Consider the following 20,553-nt stretch of genomic DNA (forward strand, 5'->3'; position numbering starts at 1 on the left):
GGTAAAGAATTCAGGTATGGTTACGACACAAGCACCTATGATGAGATCAGTATGGTCTATGGATTACAGCATTGGTTTAGAAGCAGAGAGTCCTAGGTTCTAGTCCATGGTCAGCCACAGAAACCATGGAACAGTCACTCTCTGTCAGCTTAACCTGCATCACAGTTTTGGCTTTTTGGGGGGGGGGAAAGGGGGTTGAGGGAACACTAATGATACTACCTGGAACTTCTCAATGAAAGGTTAGATATAAAGCAAATAATAATAATAATAATAATAATAATCAGAGGATCTTTCAGAAAAGTGAATAAAAGCTGCTTTGATTCAAGATTATCTTCCCTTTGGGCATAAACAATACAGATGCTTCATCTGGAGGTCAAAGAAATAAAAGTGAGTGACCCTCATCAGGTAGGAGTGATACTCTGGTTGATTCATCTAAGCCCCATGTATTAGTTTTTCCTACCATTTTTAATCAGTGCAAAAAGGAGAATAAGCCATTCCAGCAAAGATCAGATTCCCTGGAGATTTGTCCACAAACTCCTGAAGATTCCTTTCAGACTCTTCCCTGGATGCAATTCAGCTTGGTGCCACATTTATGATGGACAGACACAATGATTACTTATGGGATTTGGCGTATTTGTTCCAAACTCTATATTCAGAAATTATTCAGAGGAAGACCATCCTACCCTCCTATTTATAGTCTTATAAGGGGGGAACCAATCCTCTGCATCTAATTTTCTTTTCAGCAACATATTCAGGAAGATTGAGAGTCAACATTTTTTTTTAGGTTCCACAAAAAGAATACAAATGGGAACAAAAAGTCCTTTGCAGAAGTGTTGACAGAAGCCTGCGCTTTTAACAACATAATGAAAGCAGCGTTGCATCATTATGATGAAAGCTTTGCCCTTGTCCCACTCCATGGGAACAAAATGCCCTTTGCAGAAGTGTTCACAGAAGCCTGCACTTTCAACAACGTGATGAAAGCAGCGTTGCATCATTATGATGAAAGCTTTGCCCTTGTATTTTTTAATTATTGATTTTATACCCTGCCACAACCAACTCTCAACAAGTATATTTCACATAACATTTAAAGCAACCAACATTAAAACATACAATAGCAACATAAATAACAAAAACAAATAAAATAATTAAAATGGTCCAATCCAACCAAGAACATGCCCTCTGGAATAGTTTCTTAGAAATTTTCTAACAGCCAGCAGGGACAGCATTGCACACACACACACACACACACACACACACACACACACTGCCGTCCCTGTTGGCTGTTAGAAAGTGTGTGTGTGTGTGTGTATACACAGACACACAGACACAGACACAGACATACACACACACAGAGAGACAGACAGACAGACAGACAGACAGACAGAGGTAGGTTCCTACCAGTTCGCACCTATTCAGTAGAATCGGTTCGTCAAATCTACCGAACCGGTTAGAAGAGGTTCCACCAGTGGACCCAGAAAGCCTCTGTAGGTGTGGATCACACCTACAGAAGAGGTTCCAAAATTTTTTGAAACCCACCATTGATATATACATGCATGCATGAATGCATGCACGCACGCACGCACGCACACACACACATTTGCGCTACTGATCTCACATCATGTTACAGTACTTTAGGCCTCAGTTCCCTGCAAATGGGGGCCTGTGGCAAAAGGCTTTGCAAACGGAGAAAAGGCCTGAAGCACTAAAACTAAGGTGACCAGATTTTCAGATTGGTAAAGAGGGACACCTTTGACTGGGGTGGGGGAGTGGTTTGATTAAAAATTTTATACGGAGCAACAAAAATTTTCATACAACGCAAAAATAGTATTGTAATGTTTTTTTTTATTTCAACATAACTACAATTTACAAATATAAATTGTAACTGTTGCCAAACATCAAAATTTTGATCACGTGACCATGATGATGCTGCAATGGTCGCTAAGTGTGAAAATGGTCACTAAGTGTGAAAAATGGTCATCAGTCACTTTTTTCAATGCCATTGTAACTTTGGTCACTAAGCCCATTATACCACCTTTCTTGCCACAGTTCTTAAGTGAATAACTGCAGCTGATAAGTTAGTAGCATAAGTGAATCTGGTTTCCCCATTTGACTTTGTCAAAAGGTGATTATATGACCCCAGGACACTGAAACCATCATAAATACGAATCTGTTGCCAAACATCAAAATTTTGATCGCGTGACCATGAGGATGCTGCAATGGTCGCTAAGTGTGAAAATGGTCACTAAGTGTGAAAAATGGTCAGTCACTTTTTTCAATGCCATTGTAACTTTGGTCACTATACCACCTTTCTTGCCACAGTTCTTAAGTGAATCTTAAGTGAAGATGATATACCTTAAGTGAATCTTAAGTCTTAAGTGAAGATGTTATACAGTAGAACCTCTGGTCACAAACGCTTCTGACCAAAATATTCACATTCCCCCCCCCCCGCTGCTGATTTCCCCTTCTGCACCATTTTTTTTGTAAGCGCCAAATTTCCAAAATTAGGTTTGATTCATGACCAAATCAGTTTGCGACCAAAGTTATGGAACGAATTATGGTTGTGACCAGAGGTTCTACTGTATTCATGCCTTTACATACTCTATATCACCTCAAAATGTTGCACAGCCTTCATAAGTTTCTAATACAGATAAAATTAAATACAACATCAAAACCATAAAAAAGTAAAATTAACCTGGCTGGAAAATCCTATGCCTGTCTTGCTATTATTACTGACACGCTGCAGTATTTGATGGCTAAAAGAAAAAGAAATATATTGTTAAAGTGTGTATAATGTTCACTCCCATGTCTTGTCTGCTGCGTTGATTTTGAATTCATTAAAAGAGCTTATTTTACATCAAATCCCTCTCATATTATTCTCCTGTGTTCAATAAACCCTAACAGACAGCATACTATACATGAAATTCCTGTAACTGTATATTTAGTAAATTGTGAAGCTGAGTTTATCCAATTAACTCAGTTTTTGAACTTGAGTAATCACATACAATAAAGGAAACAAAATATTTAGAATGAAGTGTAGTTGGCTATTTGTGATTAAGGGTGTCATGCAGAAACAATTATAGTTTTGATCAGGAAAATACCCTAAAAAAACCCTTTTGTTCTTTCAGGTTTTTTTTTAATGATTTTTCCATGGCTCATCATAGTGTTACACATATTGTTTTGAATAAAAAAACAGCAGCTGCACATTTTTAAAAACCTACATTATTTTAAAATGCGTTAAAAAATGAAAGAAAAAAACCCAGCACACTTACCAGCAGGCAGAAACTCCAAGTCAATCCAAAATGATATAGATGTTAATACAAAGAACTGAGCAAATTGAAACTTTCCCACCATTTTGGAGAGTCCTTCAACCTCCGTGCCCCTCCCCTCCGGAAAATCCAGGAAGTAACACTGGCGACCTCTCTAGCCATTTCCTGCAGCTCTATGGTACTAGATCATTTTTTTCTTATAAAATGAGGTAAACGCAACACGGCGCGGGGGGGATCCATTTTGTTGCTTTAACGTTTTAATATCTTCAATGAAAGTACTGAGACAGAGAGAGAGAGGGATTAGACAGGGTGTCTTTTGTCTTGCCCCGGTTAGGATTTCTTAAGCAAATCCACTGGGCTTTCAACATGAAGCCAGAAAATCGGGACTTTTTTAAAAGGCGGAGGGACGCGGGAAAAATGGTTATAAAGCGTGCTTGTCACGCTGAAATTGGTACGTCTGGTCACCCTAACTAAAACAGATTTGCGAAAAGTTTTCGCTGTGTGCATCCCTCCAGGTCTCCTTTCTCAGTGCCAAAAGCCATAAATGGGGCTGTGGAGAGACACAACAGAGGTGGGTTACTCCAGTTTCAACCTGGTTCGGCTCCCATCATGCGAACCAGTAGTAGCAGTGGCGGGAGGTTCCACTCACCCGCCTGGACACTTCTGCGCATGTGATCGCACCCGAACTACTAGTAAAAAATTTGGCAACACACCACTGGGACACGGAATTCCCTCCTGGCCTCCGTTCTCTCCAGCAAAGGCTTTTTGCAAAAAAAAAAAAAAAAGTTTGAAGCCTATAGGGACACAAACCTTTTAACAGAGTTGGAAGGGACCTTGCATGTCACCTAGTCCAACCCCCTGCCCCCACAGGAGATCCTATATCTGACTCTACCTAGGATTGAACTCACAACCTTCTGACTGTGAGGCAAGAGCTCCACCTCTAGGCCACAGCATCTCTGCAAGCCTTGGTGAGCCTTTGCTCAAGGCAAAACCCTGACAAAGATGCTGGTGAGAAGACGACTCCCTTGATCATCAAGATCTATGTAAGATAAGTGACTCAATTGGGCAGGATGGGAGGGGGAAGCATGAGATATCTTAGTGTGTTGTGGGATGCTTTGAATGGTCAGAAGCACTAGGCCCCCTCAAGGCCTTCCCCACCCTGAGATCAGGGGTGGGATTAGACCGGTTTGCTCCAGTTTGGGAGAACCAGATGTTAATTTTGCATCTGGTTTGCCAAACTGGTTGTTGCAAGAGCTGGATGATCCTGCCATCCACCCAGTCCTCCCACGAGTCTCCATGTGGCCCATTCATCAAGCCAGGTGAGTGCAGGGCCCACCTGGAGGCTCTGGGAGGGCAAAAAATGGTCCTCCCAGAAGTCCCAAAACAGTGTATGCCGTGTGGATGAAAGGGGGTTTCCTGCTACCCTCCCAGTCCCCAGCCTCGCATGGCTGGCTAAGCCTACCAGGTGGCGGGCCTAGCTGACCCAGTTGTCCCTTGTCTCTTCAGTCCAGCTTACCTGCTGCCTCATTGCCTGCCTGTTCCCTGCTGCATCCATCGCATCGGAGAGCTGCTGATTCTGCCTGCTGGTAAGTGACCTGGTTTTTTTCTTTTATGCTTTTAATGTTTTTTTTAAGAATATTTTATTTATTGTGTATAGACTTTTTAAAAATCGTTTTATTTAAAAGTATTGAGTATAGAATTTTTTAAAATGGTTTATTTTAATTTATTGTGTGTGGAATACTATAAAATGGTTTTATTTTAAATTATTGTGCGTGGAATACTATAAAATGGTTTTATTTTAAATTATTGTGCGTGGAATACTTTAAGATGGTTTTATTTTAAATTATTGTGTGTGGAATATTTTTTGCAAATATATTTGCATTGAAAAGGGAATTTCAGGGATGATGGAGTATTCAAACTCTTGTGGTTTCTAATAACCCTTTTGTAACTATAGAGGAAGGACAAAATGACATTGAACTCATGTATGTTGGGTTCAGCCATAATCCTAGAATGAGGAGGACAGTTTCTTCCGAGGCCATGCAGCTTGGGCAACAGTGAGGAACATGATTATAATGGTACTTCCATTCTTGTTCACGACTTCTGATGAAATGGTTGAAATGACCTGAATGAACTTCATAGCACATGAATTGGAGAGCAAAATTGGGAAGCTTTCTCAGCTCAGTTATGTTTAGAACCTTCACAAGCTATCTTGAGCCGAGGTGGCGCAGTGGGTAGAGTGCAGTACTGCAGCCACTTCAGCTGACTGCTAGTTGCAGTTTGGCGGTTCAAATCTCACCGGCTCAGGGTTGACTCAGCCTTCCATCCATCCGAGGTGGGTGAAATGAGGACCCAGACTGTGGGGGCGATATGCTGACTCTGTAAACCGCTTAGAGAGGGCTGAAAGCCCTATGAAGCAATATATGTCTAACTGCTATTGCTATTGCTATCTTCATGAGATACACTTCTAAATGGAAAGTGAGGTGAAATGGAAACTCAGTAGGGTGTATGCCCTAGATTTTCAGAAAAAAAGCAAAATGAGCTTAGGAAGCACAGTTTTATCAAACTTGATTGAATTTTCTGAGTTACCTTAATAATAAGTGATCATGACCTGGTGTACTCTTTATACAGTTTATGGTAATTTTTCACATGTACTGTCTGTCTTTTAATTTACATGGTAGAAGATTTTTATTTGTATTTTCTCTATTTCTTCAACTTTTTCCCCATGTATGTTTTGGAATTATGTTAATACAGCTACCTGATATTGTAAAAGAGAAAATAGATAAGATCTCCTTTAAAACCAGTAAAGTAAAATGAGATTTTGGTAACTCTTTATCACAGTGGCAAAAAAAGAGGAAGTAGTGCCATCAGAAGGCTAATATTATTAAATATGACTGTCTGTTCTTTGTTTTCCATTCTTCCTCTAAAAACATGATTTTGCATGGTTCCATTTTTTATACATGATGGAAATGGTTAAACTTATAACCATTTTATAGTTATAATTTTGTTTTTGTTTTATTAAGCTATGCAGAGAGTGAGAAAGGGAGGAACAGAACGATGTTGAAAAAAAAAAGAAAAACAGACAGCATGGAAGAAAGTGAAAATGTGGTTTGTTTGAGTTTTCAGATGGGGTGATGAGCAGAAGATGGCAAAATAAGGAGGACAATGGGAGAAATAGATTGTCTATTACAGTGATGGTTAACTTTTTTCTAAACATACGCCAAAACTACGTGTGCGTATGCTATTGTGCATGCCCGCATGCCCACCCATCTGTACATGCTCAAGTGACCCACCCAATGGCGCATGCACAAGCGATCCCCGCATGTGTTCGGGGGGACGACGAGGATGGGTTTTTGTCCTCCTCAGGCTCCGGAGGCTTTCCTGAAGCCTGGGGCTGGTGAAAATGGCCTCTCCCAGCCCCCTGGAAGGCCAAAAACCAGCTGGCCAGTGTGCGCATGTGCACTGGAGCTGAGGACTCCCAAGGGCTGCCATGCCGGCAACTATGACTCTGAGTGCCACCTGTGGCACGCATAGGTTAGCCATCATGGGTCTATTATAAGAAATAAGGTTGTCGAATCTGGACTGCAAAAGTCTAGATGGCTATGGGTTTCTTTCCTGCATATTTTATAGTCACCCAGATTTGTTACAGTCTCTATAAAAATAGCCATGCCAAGAGAAATGACGGAAGTCTGGGGAGCAGTCTTATGTAAGGGGATGGAGATGGAATTCCAACTCTTGACTGTCACACCAGAGAAAGTCATCTAATCAACATGGAATGGAGTTTCAAGGTTGAAAAAAAAAGAGAGGAGACAACTCATTGATTTAAAAAGATAGGAAGAAGAGACCTCGGATTTGAGCCTGAGCCTGATCTATACAAGGCAGGTTTCTTATGTGTTGCTATGGGAAGAACTTCTCCATATCCATAATTTTCTAATTATTTACAATAAAATTACTCGGTCTTCCTGGCAATATGAATGAGAAGATAGATTAAGCCATTGATGGAACTTCTCAACTCAATGGAATGAAAAAAAAAACAAATTAACCAGCAGAATGAGATGGTTCATCAGATGGGAAGGCCTTGCATTTTCTCAATGAGTAAATTATATTAAAAATCACTTATGAAACCTCTAGAAGAGTAAAACAACACAGAAAGGACACAGAAAGTTTTATTACAATATTTTATTATGTGTCTCTGTAAAGAAAAGACCAACAACCGTATAAAAGCTTACAAAGATGGTTAACCTCCAACACTATACATGTGTGAATGTGACAAGAGAAACTCATGATTCTGCATCTTTAATGACTTTTACAGAGTGAAGGAAGAACAGCCCTTCAGAAATGGCCTACCAACCATATGACATCCAACAAGAGACATTTATGACTGTTGTCAAGTTTTGGTGTTTCTAGGCAAGTCAATAAAACCTGGCTTGCAGATTTATAAGGGAAAACATACACAACTAGCACCATCATATTTATCTTTTTTACACTTCCCAAATTGTAGTGGTTGACCAGCAATGACAGGAAAGTTTTGGAGCACCCTTAAAACATAAATGCAGTCCAGAAATAAAATAACACAAGTCTGTTGGTATTAGGGCATTCATTTCTTCTGATGGACTATACTCTGTTCAGCTCAATCTGGCACAGGTACAAACTAACAAACAAAAAATACCAGATGTATTCCTTGGTCCCAACACATTTTTCTTTCTGCTTTCTTGATGGGAATCATCAAATCTATCCCGGTTTCTGTCCATGTTGAGGTAGTTGAAACAGGGAATTCTCTCTAGCTTTATGAACTGCATCTTATAATGGAAAGTAAACTTGGATGCTGGAATCCGTTAGTGCTTGATTGATTGAACAAGCATTCAACTAAAATTACAGTTTTGAGTTACTGAGTGTTGAAGTTGCAATGTAGCACCATGAGAGTATTGTTGAACATGGGAGTTTGGTGAAAGGAAAAAGAGCAAAAGACATTTTTGTTGTATTCTGTGTGAGAGCAAAATAAGAAAATAGTAACCCTTTATGTGAATTTATCTTGGTTTTTTCCCCCCCTCCTCTTTCCAGAATTTTTTTGCAAATAAATAACTGGGGTACTGTTGATTTGACTCTAATAGTTGCCAAAGTTAAAACAAGAGCAAAGATGGAGTGTGAATTTGCTTTCTAGGGTTCAGAATGAGCATTACTCGTGATTTATAAGAAGCAAACTGGGCCAACGTCCACACCAAATTCTTGATTGGAAGCGCCAATGTCGAAAGGTGCAATATCTATCACCGGCAACCTCATCGTCTTGCGTGTTCTGTATTCAAAGACGGTTTTACCCCATTCGTCAGTATGTTTCTGTGAAATGTAAAAAAATGACAGCTATGTTAAAATATACTCAGGCAGAGCCATCATACTTGCTCTTCTGCATCACCTGATTTCAGAACTTCCGAGAAACCCAGTAACTTTCAACCAAAGGATATGAAGAAAGAATAATATTGATATCGCACATCCCCACCCATTTGATAGATTTAAAAATGGAATGTTCTGAAGGATCTCCTTTCACTGATGTAGACAGAGAAGAGTAAATCATTGTCAGCTACTTCTTGCAGATGCTATATTAAAATATTACTTTGCTGTTCCAATTCTGATACTTCAATTTTTCCTGCTCTAAAAAATTTCATGAAATTCTTTTTTTATACTTCTTATAGATTAGATCCAGGTAAAGATAAGTAATCTAAACGAGTCATGGAAATGTATTGTTCCCATTGATTTCAGTGGGACCCAAATACATGGACATCTGTAGCCATCTTATCTTTCTAACCAATCTTGCATCCTCTTGAGATAGGTGGCAGAGTAGAAAGCTCCTAAACAGTACATAAATGTAGTTCTTTGGCATTCAAATCAACAGAAATGTACTGAAGTTTAATATGAAGATGTGGCCATTTGAAAATTCTATTTTTTACAATTGTTTTGTATGTTAAGTATTCATGTTTCACTTTCTGTAATGACCAAAAAAACTGAATGTCTCTGATGATAGACTCCACTTAAATGGTCGCCATCTATCCCTCTTTAAAATAAATGTAATGGAGGCATTTTGTTTACTTACAGTACAGCCATCTTCCAGAACTGTGTATGTGAATTTGTTGTTTCCTTCTGCCTTGATTTCACTATCAGTAGAACTCATGAACTTGAGTGCTCTCTTCACATTCCCACTGGCTTCATCCATATAGGCAATGCTGTTTTTGCAGTGGTAGGTGATGTTTTGGGAGGCTCGGCTGGAAAGGATTCTGAGGAATGCCAGCTGAACATCTGCAACTTCTTCAGGAAGATCTGGATCTCCATAGCTGAACTGTGGTGAAAACACAAAAGGGTTGGTGGCTGTTTGACACAGGTCTTTCATTCAGTTCTGCTTCTTGCTTATGAGTTTGAAAACTGTAAACACTTTCATTAAGTATCAAACAATGCAGTGTTTACCTGGAAGCCTCCGTTCATAGTCTCTCCAAACCAAATGTGCTTCTTTTCGGGACCAAGGCTTGTCCACCAGTTCTTCTTTGGGATACTTGAGGGATTGGCACTGAGGCATGTTTCCCCAGTCTCCATGTTGCAGAATACTTTGATGGCATCCAGTTTGCAACCTTGGTTAGGATCGATCCAATATTCTCCTACCAAAAGAAAAGCAAAGCAAGCAAATGAGCAAGCAAATAAAAAAACATTATTTAGTTCATCTGGATGATGATAGACTCCACTTAAATGGTCGCCATTTTGGGAATAAGCTAATAATGCATACTCGACTCTTGGCATGTCATTTTAAAACTACCTGCATAAACATATTTCTTTAGCATTTTAAAGTAAAAATTAAGTAAATAGTAACTCCCAAAGACATTTTCTTTCTTTTTTTTGTTTACATTTTCAGACAATAGTCAACATTTTTTTTCTGTAGGCAGAAGAGTTTTATCATATTTTTGCCAATAGTTAAAGAACATGTGACTTTATATTGCAAATATATATATTTGCATTACTGGAAAAAAAAAAGAATCCTATTTCTTGAGGATCCCATATTGCTCAAACTCATGGCCTGGGGGGCAGAATCCGGCCCATGGTGTGCTTAGTTCTGACCTGCTGGCACATCCTAGAAACAGCCTGTTTTCGCTGGCAGAGCTCTTGGGTCACCACAGGCACCCCTGACATGAGTGACATATATCTGGCTCCTCCCACTTCACCTCCCGAGGTCAAATACAACACTGATGTGGCCCTCAATGAAATCGAGTTTGACACCCCTGCTGTATTGCTTGCTAACACAGATAAGAAAGGAATGGAACATACCGCTTGGAAGTTCAGGATGGCAGAACTTGAGATCTCTGCAGTTACGGCCAGGATTCTTCCGTGAACCATCAGGGCTAATGATGTTTTCAATCTGGCTGTTGACTGATTTCAGTGAAGCTAAAATCTCTCCCACGTCAATTTTGCCCTCGGATGCCTGATCGCCAAAGTAGCCAAATCCTTTTGTGTCACCACCACCACCACCACCATTATAACCACCATTGCAGCATGGACCAGGTGATCCAGGTTGACCAGGAGGCCCAGGAGGCCCACTGTGACCGGGTGGACCCTTTCAAATACAACAAGTAAAATTGCCCATCAAAACTCCATCCATGCGGATGCATTAAGAGAAATAATGTTCACATGTTATACACACGTTTATATTTCCCCACCAACCTCCCCCCCCCTTAATATATATTAGATCCCATACTGATGTTACTGGTTTTTTTCTCGTGTTCATTGTAAGCCAATTAAAGGTTTCCCCTGTCTGGTTGTATCCAACTCAAGAGGGCAGTGCTCATCTCTGATTCTCAGCCTAGAGACCCAGTGTTGGCTAAGAGATGTGTCCATATTGTGTGGCCAGCATGAAAATATGGAATGCAGGAACCTTTCTTGCCAAAGCAGTACCTATTTATCTACTCCCATCTGCATGCTTTTGAGCTGTTAGGTTTGCAGGAACTGGGATGAATAATGGGAGCTCAACCTGTTAGGCGGAGCTCAGATCTCAAATCTCAAACCTGGGCTCAAACCTGGGCTGTTGCCTTTTCAGTGACAAGATCAGTGTCTTAACCACTGAACCATCACACTCCTACCATGTAAGATGATACATATGTATTAATCAGAGATTTTGACTGCTCCTTCTTTTAACATAAAGATGTGTAACCTCTTTACACATGTGTAACCTCAAAGATGTGCATACCTGTGTCAGGTATGTAACTTGCTCAGTTTTGTCTACTGGAAATGACCAGCATTTAGGATAATAATAGTTATTCTATTCACAAACAAGGTGAGTTAATTAACAACGCATTGCTATTTAAACTTGAAGACAAGGTGAATGATGAGTCTAAATCAAGTACAATGGAGCCTAATGGAGAGAGATCTATACCATAACCTATGTGCTTCAATGACCATTAGAATTTGTGCAAATAAGGGAATTGTTTGGATATTCTAACACTTATATGTTGGTAACATGGGTTTGTGTATATTTTACAAAATATTTAGATTAAAATTTTATTGGCATTTTTCTGGTACAGGTTTTCTTTCACTTATAAGCATAATGGAGTCTGCCATGATGGCAGTGATACAACAGGTCAGTCATGTGACTGACTGGATTTTATTCCTTTTTTTGCAGGATTTTGTTAAATGAAAGCCACACTCATTAAAGTCATGGCTTGCAATTTTCTGAAAACTGGCAGTGCTGGATTTTTGATCAAACCATTGTAAAATGCGGTCACATGACTATGGGGTATTGCAAATGGCTGTAAACATGACTGTGTTGCCAAGTCCTCAGAGTCCCTTGTTTACATGATCGTGAAGTGGGCCTGATCATTGGACCTCAAATCTAGAAAGAAAGTCCTCTTTTTGGGGTTGGTTGTAATGACAGATTGGTCACTTAGATCAGTGGTTCCCAAACTTGGCAACTTTAAGACTTGTGGACTTCAACTCCCAGAATTCTCCAGCCAGCTCTGGAGAATTGCTGGCTGGAGAATTCTGGGAGTTGAAGTCCACAAGTCTTAAAGTTGCCAGGTTTGGGAACCACTGACTTAGATCAATCACTCAATAATCTAAGTGACCAGTCAAGTACTATCTTTATATGGGGGCAGGTGCTAAGTGTGCATGCCATGTGTGCCAGGTAGATTGTGGCAAATTTTATTGGAGTATTTTTATGCAGATCCTTTGAAGCATAACCTTGAACTTCTGGGGAGTGGGCAGCATGTGAGTAATTTGCTTCTCCTGTCCTGTGTTAATCTTCCTGACATTCCTGTTATGTCGATGCATGGACATCTTCCTTCATAAAATGCAAGATGGAAACTTCAGAGTGGAAACTTGGTTTATCTTACCGCTTGTCCACTTTCACCTCTGTTCCCACGAGGACCTGGAGGACCAATGGGGCCTGCATAACCAACTCTTCCATCTTTGCCAGGTGGGCCGCTTGGTCCAGGAGGCCCCTAAAGCACACCAGAAATCAGATATTTGTGTTATTCACGTGTTATAAGGTATTAGTATGAAGTGACATCATATCTCTTTAAATAGCTAGATATAATTTAAACATGGATTAAGAAGCTACAGAATATACTTACTCTAGCACCTGAAGGTCCTGGACTTCCACTTTGACCTGGGGGACCCAGTGGACCCTACAAAGGTAAGAATGAAATAGAGATTGTATATACTGACACCGGCTTGGCTGTCTGCCACGACTAAGGAGAGAGATAAGGAACCCATTGGCTAGGAGCCCAGAAAATTATCTCTATGAAAACAAGGCTTGAACTCACGAAATTCTCCAAACTTTCACTACACCTGCATTAATAAACTGTTGTGTCCTGCAAAATTCCCCTCCCATCACCCCACCTATAAGCTCTCCGGGAGGGGCCAATCAGTAGCCACCTGTTCCTATTTCCTTCTGTGAGCCTTTTTCCAAAGCTGCTCCCTCCTCCTCTCAGCCCTACGCATACGTACGTCAGGCACAACCTCCCTCTGTTCTTCCTCACTGCTCCCTGACTCAGATGCCACCTGGTGGCCAACAGGGCAGTCCCATAGTGTTCATCGCTGTCAGATTACACCAACAGCTAAGCCAGCCACTGTTGAGCCACAACAGAGGTACACTGTAAATGGCATTTAATTTCATTGTACAAGGTGCATTGACAATAAACTAAACTAAACTAAACTAAACTCATTACAAAGTTTGATAATCACCATCAATCTAAACCATGTGTTTTAAAAAGCAGATGAGGGTAAGTAAATAGAACCTTCAACTGAATAGAAAAATCAGTATATGATCTAAAAAAAAAAAACCAATAGAATAAGTTTCATAGAAACATTACTGTTGGATACAAATTCTGGATTAGAAATTAATGGGACTAAGAAACCAGTCAGCAACCTCTGATGTTTATAGTACAAGTTGAACTGCTCATTTAAAATCTTTTAACTATTTTGACTTCACAAATGCTAAAGTTGTTGAATTGAACCCCAAAACTCTTTCTTAAGTTATAGAGCATTTATGGGTCAGAATATTGCATTTGCACTGATTTTTTCTTCTATACACGGTTTCCAAGGATTTGGAGTTAATCAGAAAGAGCTTTTATCTTTACACTTATGGAAAAGAAATATTGTTCTCCTGAAGATGGTCCACAAAACTTAAACTAATAATTTCTCCTGAAATAGTAGCATCAGATACTATCTCTCTGCAATTGTGAAGACTTCCAGAATGGCTGGCTTTCTCTAGCTCCAGATTCAGAGAAAGAATTGGGCAAACCAGATCCCTACCTGAATAGTGATCTATCTCCACTACCTAATGGTTTCCCCAAAGTTTTTCAAAAAGCAACTGGACTTTGTTTTTCTTTGATGGTATTTCACTTCTCATCCAAGAAGATTATTCAGGTCTTCAGAAGTGAAATGTCTTCAAGGAAAAGCAAAGTCCAGTTGCCTTTTGAAAAAGGATGTTTGGGACAACTATGACCTGGATGACTGTTGACATAATCCTTTCCCTTCTCCTTGGGTCACCATTTACTTGGGAAGAAAACCCCAGGTGAGTGAAGGAAGCTGTGTCCTTCACTGGATGTCTCTCCATCCAAAACTGAAAAAAGGCAGGAGAGCAAGCAGTAATGGTCCAAAGAAGAAGGACCAATTGCGCTGGAAGAATTTTCACACTGGGAATGACTTAAATGGACATGCTCTTCTGTAGGTATCAGTGATGCCTACTCCTAAAACATGACTTTAAGATGAAAATAGACAATAAGGAAAGAGATGCAGCCATTTTAAAAAACAGGGGTGCTATTCTCATAGTGACATGTCATCGTAGGATGGCTTCTTCTAGTCCTAATTTCCCCCCCTCTTTCTTAGGGAAGTCAACAAAAGCTACCAAACTTACCACTGGACCAGGGGAACCTGGATTACCAGGAAGTCCTCTGTGACCCTTGATTCCATTCGTACCCCGTTCTCCAGGTTCACCTTTATCACCACGTCCTCCAGCAGGTCCCTTTAAAAAAAATCAGAGTGAGGATCAGTTTTAAAAATGCTTCTTAGATGAAAGAGAACTAGCTGAAGCAGGCAATGAGATCTTATTCTGAAGCCAGGACTTACAGGAGCACCACGAGCACCAGCTGGGCCAGCTGGGCCAGCAGGACCAGCAGGACCCTATATGGGAACAAAAATAAATGGAAATTAAGATTGCATGCATCATTCCATACCAATAGATACATTATGACACAATAAAATGAGTAATTGTCAATAGGACCCCTAACATACCACTGCATATAATATACAATTATTACCTGAGAGTTGCCTTCCATAATAATTGAAATCCCTTACCTTTTCACAAAAGCCCTCACACCATTTTGACTTTTCTGACCGGAAATGGTCTAAGAAACTACTTTCCAATTATTAGATGAAAAAAACCTTGTTCTGCAGACTTAAGAGTAAGCAAGAGTAGGGAAAGAGCTTGTTCTCCAAATATGTTGCCTTGAATCCTGAGCAGTTTTAAAACTCCATGCTGCTTATCTGCCATGCACATAACAGAAGACTTGAAGGTCTTCTAGTCCAACCTGCTGCTCAGATGGGAAGCCCTACACCATTTCAGACAAATGGTTATCCAATCTCTTCTTTAAAACTTCCAGTGTTGGAACATTTACAACTTCTGGAAGCAAGTTGTTCCACTGATTAATTGTTCTCACTGTCAGCAAATTTCTCCTTAGTTCTAAGTTGCTTCTCTCCTTGATCAGTTTCCATCCACTGCTTCTTGTCATGCCTTGCAATGCTTTGGAAAATAGGTTGAACCCCCCCCCCTCTTCTTTGTGGCAGCATCTCATATATTGGAACACTGTATCATATCACCCCAGTCCTTCTTTTTATTAAACAAGATATATGCAAATCCTGCAACCATTCTTCATATGTTTTAGCCCCCAGTCCCCTAATCATATTTGTTTCTCTTCTTTACACTGTTTCTAGAGTCTCAATGTCTTTTTTATATTGTGGTGACCAAAATTGGATGCAATATTCCAAGTGTGATCTTACCAAAGGCATTATAAAGTGATATCAACACTTCATGTGATCTTGATTCTATGCCTCAGCCATGGATCGTGTTGCCTTTTTTGGCAGCTGCAGCACACTGCTGGCTCATATTTAAGCAATTATCCACTAGGACCCAAAGATCCCTCTCACAGTTACTACCAGGTACCACCTATTCTATACCTATGAATTTGGGGGGGGGGGGATTGCCTAAATGTAGAACTTTAGTTTTTTCATCATTGGATTTCATTTTGTTAGGTAGGGCCAGTGTTCAAGCTGTCACAAACCTTCTGTATCTTGAGCCTATATTCCGGAGTATTGGCTTTTCCTGTCAGTTTGGGGTTGGCTGCAAATTTAATTAGTTCCCCTTCTACCCACTTGTCTAAATGATTGATGAAGATAATGAAGAGTAGTCGGCCTAAGACAGAGACTTGAGGGTTCCACCACAAATCCACGGTAGACTAAAGCGCGCTCGACGAAAGCGCGTACGTGACGTCATCACAGCGCGACGAAAACGGCACGCTGTAAGCGGTAAATTTAAAATTAACGCAAAAACCTTACCCTAACCCCCCAAACCTAACCCTAAACCTAACCCTAAGCCTAACCCTTAACCTAACCCTAAAGCTAACCCTAAACCTAACCCTTAACCTAACGCTAAACCTAACGCTAACCCTTAACCTAACCCTAAACCTAACCCTAACGCTTAACGTAACCCTAAACCTAACCCTAACCCTTAACCTAACCCTAACCCTTAACCTAACCCTAACCCTAACCTTAACCCTAACCCTTACCTTTATGTGAATCGGCTTGCTGCTTTAATTTTATTTTAATTTTAATTTAATTTATTTTTAATTTTTTTCGTCGCGCTGCTGATGACGTCACGTACGTGCTTTGATCCGGCGCGCTTTAGTGGACCGTGGTTTTGACGGGTCACGAGACTTGAGTACCCCCACTGCACATTTCGTTCCATTTAGACACAGTTCCATTAAGGACTATATGTTGAGTACAGTTGGTCAGCCACTTACAAATACATCTAACCCACATTTTTCTATCTTGTAAAGTAATAGGCTGTTGTCTGCTTTATCAAATGCCTTGAAGCCAACATGACCAATGGTTGCTGGGAATTGCAGTTCAGCAACACTAGCAGGATCATATGTTTCTCATACCTTGATAGAATGAAAACAGCATTCAAAGGAATTGGAGCATCCTAATTATCTAACTCATTTAAAAATATTTGAACATCCCTGATGCCAACTCCCTGATGTTTGCAGTTGTTGTGGAATCTACAGGACATACCGTATATCACCTTTGATCAGATTCTTTCAAAGAGAATTCTACTTCGAGAGTATAATTATATTAAATTTCTCTTTGACCGTTGCAACATAAAAATGAAGCTTTGGTTGACTTGAATAAGTGGCTTATTCTTAACTGTTTGCTAATGTACAGGTAAGAAATGTAGGATTCAGCATAATTTCCATCCTTACCGAATGTCCTCTTTCACCGTTTTTTCCAGGTGGACCAGCATTACCTGGGGGACCCATATGACCTGGAGATCCAGGCACACCAGGAGGACCATTTTCACCACGATCACCCTGAAATGAAAAGGAAATGAAACTTTAATTTATTATATGACATATGAAATAAAGATATGCAAGAGTGTGCAAAGATTCAGCAGAAACAATCACAACCAAATGATAATATTGTTGAATCTCACCTTTGGCCCTGCAGATCCATCACGACCTGGGAGACCATCTGTTCCAGGATTACCCTTACAAATACAAAATAATAAGTATTTAGATTTTTGGGGTGGGAGTAGGGAGACAGGAAGGAAAAAAAACCCCAAATTTTAAAAAAGCTACTCAGGAGTACATTTTCTTCGCACAATATCTCTCTTATAGTTAGCGGTATTGGAAAGAGCTTGTCAATCATGTGGTCATTGCATTTATAAGACTGCTGGTTCATATACATTCTTCTAGTTTAAATCAGCATCAAGTGATGAATGTACGTATATATAAAAGGTCAGATACATTGTAAGTAGAATATTCATACTAACTCACTAAACATTTTTCAAGAGAATCATTTACACATAATCAGCTTAGTAATGGACCATCTTGATCAGTGCATATCTTCACCAGGAAAAGACCTATCAGCTTTCTCAAACTTTTTGCAGATTTCATCCCCAAATCATGTGGGATTTTGGTTTTATGTACGATTATCAAGATTATGGAAATTAAGTGGTGCAGTTAAGCCAGTTTTCACTTTCACAGTATGTTAAATTGATTAGATTACATGTCTGAACAAGATATATGCATGGGTTCCCTTTTTCTCATTTTGGGATTTACATCATTTAACCATTCTATTTACATCAAGCATCTATCATAGGAATATAACTAAAAAAAATATGATTACATCTCTGCCTGGTTCTCCTGGTGCCCCACTGATGCCAGGAGGACCTCCTTGCCCTGGAGGTCCTCGTTCCCCTGGGCTACCATTACTTCCTGGTTTGCCATCTTCACCCTACATTGGAATAAGAAAGAAATTGACCATGAGTTGAAATGTTTAGATTTTGTAAAATTCATGCTAACTTTTAAAAAAGCAGAGAACATAAATAGTAAACACAAAAAATATATGCCTACAGATATATTGTTCAAAATGTTTTTTTGTTCAGCCTATCATGGAAAATAAAAGATCCACAAAGCGATACAAAATGTAGCTCTTGAAATTCCATTAATCCCCCAAATTATTGATATTTTCCTACTCACAAACTCAGATGACAACTTTTAATAAATACTCAGATCTTTGCCTAAATATATATCATCCTATCTATTGTTATTGACTCTTTTTTTTAATATAATCAAGATAGAATGTAATTTGCATTTGCCCTGATCTTGTGATAAATGGGTGAGAAGGTATCATAAATCTAAGAGAAAAATAACTATGGCAGGTGATATTCTGGCTAATTTACTAGGCATAGCAAAAACTCAATTGCTATCATGTGAAGTATTAGTATCACTTTATAAATCCTTAGTAATGACATTATAAAAATATTTTAGTATATTAATTTATTATATGACTTCTTTTATTGTTTTTATACGGGGTTTTATATTCTGTAAGCTACCTTGAGTCGCAATATGCAAATAGACAGCAATATAAATCCCCTAAATAAATAAAGACATTAAAAATGTTGACTTTGGAAAAAGCAGAAAGAAGAGCAGCTAAGATGATTAAGGGTTTGGAGACCAAAGCATATGAAGAACAATTGCAGGAATTGGGTATGGCCAGTCTAGAGAAAAGAAGGACTAGGAGTCAGATGATAGCAGTATTCAATATTTGTGGGTCTGCCACAAAGAAGAGGGAGGTCATCTTTTTTTTCCAAAGCACCAGAAGGCAAGACATGAAACTATGGGTGGAAACTAATTAAGGAGAGAAGCAACCTGTAATGAAGGAGAAACTTCCTAACAGTAAGGACAATTAACCAGTGGAGCAGCTTGACTTCAGAAGTTGTGGATGCTTCATCACTGGGGGTTTTAAAAAAAAGACTGGACAGCCAACTATTTGAAAGAGTATAGGATGTCCTGCTTGAGCAGGGGGTTGGACTAGAAGATCTCCAAGGTCCTTTCCAGCTCTGTTCTGATTGATCAGTAGGCAACCCTGTCTTAGGTTAATTATACAAGGAAGCAAACTGGGGACAGAAAAGGTTTTCTGGAGCTTTAACAACTACCAGTGGTCGAACATTAATTGATATTAATTTGGGGGCACAACAGTATTAATGCATGAATGAATATTAATGTAGGAGACCTTGTCTAGTTTAAAAAGATGATGTCAGGAGATTATTTTCCCCCTTGGAAAGCAACATTTGTATTTTTCCTCTGATATAACAATGGAAGCAAAATTAGCAAATTATTTTAATTAGCATAATTAAAAAAAATATTTCCCCAATTTTCTCCCCCTCTCACATGCACAAAGCAGTTCAAGTCCCAAACCAAACAATCTCTACTTTCAGATCAATCCTTCTTCCATGAAATCTTTGGGATGATGATTTACCTTGACACCAGGTGGACCAGAAGGCCCTGATGCGCCCCTTGATCCTGGCAATCCTACAATACCACGCTGTCCAGGTATGCCGCTATTTCCTGATGGACCTGGTGGACCCTAGGGGAGATCAATCAAGAGCATGATTAACTAAATATCAATGGAGTTAGAGATATAAGGAAAAGAGTATGCTTGAATGAAGGTGGAGGTTTACATTTTAGAAGATATATCAATATATCCATATGGATATGTATAATTATTGTATTATTATTAAGTATTTTTCCATATATTAAATAACAAACTGAAAGGAAAAAAAGAAAGAAAGAGAAAAATAAAACAAAACAAAAAAGAGCAAGAAACAACAAAGAATAGGGAAAGAAACAGAAATCAAGAAAAATATGTTATTTCCAACCTTCTTTTCAACAGGTAAGGTATTTCCTCTTAGATGTTATACAAACCCTTATCACTCAAATTACATTTGGCTGGTATTCTGACAATGTGCTTGAGATAATTTGAGTATAAATGATTCCATCCTTTCTTTATTTAGACTTATTTCAGGTGGTGTCATTCTTATAAATGGGATCTGAATAGAGTTAGGAATATTAGAGACAAATAAAGATGAATAAGTCTCTTTTTATAATAGACCCGTGAAGCTGCTCTGTGCCATATCAAGGCATGGGTCCAACCCATCTCCTGCAGCTTTCTGAGGTGATCCACCATCCAGAAAATTAAGACA

The 20,553-nt window shown here is 39.3% G+C and overlaps 1 protein-coding gene across 1 annotated transcript in view; it reads right to left on the reverse strand.

Moving 5' to 3' along the window:
* Positions 1 to 7,567: 7,567 nt before the first annotated feature.
* COL3A1 (collagen type III alpha 1 chain) overlaps positions 7,568 to 20,553 on the reverse strand; it is an 84,217-nt gene continuing 71,231 nt past the window's right edge. Inside the window, exons 40-51 of the mRNA XM_032211665.1 lie at positions 19,830 to 19,937; positions 18,195 to 18,302; positions 17,500 to 17,553; positions 17,270 to 17,377; positions 14,862 to 14,915; positions 14,650 to 14,757; positions 12,863 to 12,916; positions 12,623 to 12,730; positions 10,566 to 10,851; positions 9,717 to 9,904; positions 9,349 to 9,591; positions 7,568 to 8,597 (exon numbers count right to left, since the gene is read on the reverse strand). Coding sequence (XP_032067556.1) covers positions 8,451 to 8,597; positions 9,349 to 9,591; positions 9,717 to 9,904; positions 10,566 to 10,851; positions 12,623 to 12,730; positions 12,863 to 12,916; positions 14,650 to 14,757; positions 14,862 to 14,915; positions 17,270 to 17,377; positions 17,500 to 17,553; positions 18,195 to 18,302; positions 19,830 to 19,937 — 1,566 coding nt within the window. The 3' untranslated portion in view covers positions 7,568 to 8,450. The remainder of the gene's footprint in view (positions 8,598 to 9,348; positions 9,592 to 9,716; positions 9,905 to 10,565; positions 10,852 to 12,622; positions 12,731 to 12,862; positions 12,917 to 14,649; positions 14,758 to 14,861; positions 14,916 to 17,269; positions 17,378 to 17,499; positions 17,554 to 18,194; positions 18,303 to 19,829; positions 19,938 to 20,553) is intronic.

The sequence above is a fragment of the Thamnophis elegans genome, chromosome 1 (assembly GCF_009769535.1).
Source record: "Thamnophis elegans isolate rThaEle1 chromosome 1, rThaEle1.pri, whole genome shotgun sequence".
NCBI classification, from domain to species: domain Eukaryota; kingdom Metazoa; phylum Chordata; class Lepidosauria; order Squamata; family Colubridae; genus Thamnophis; species Thamnophis elegans.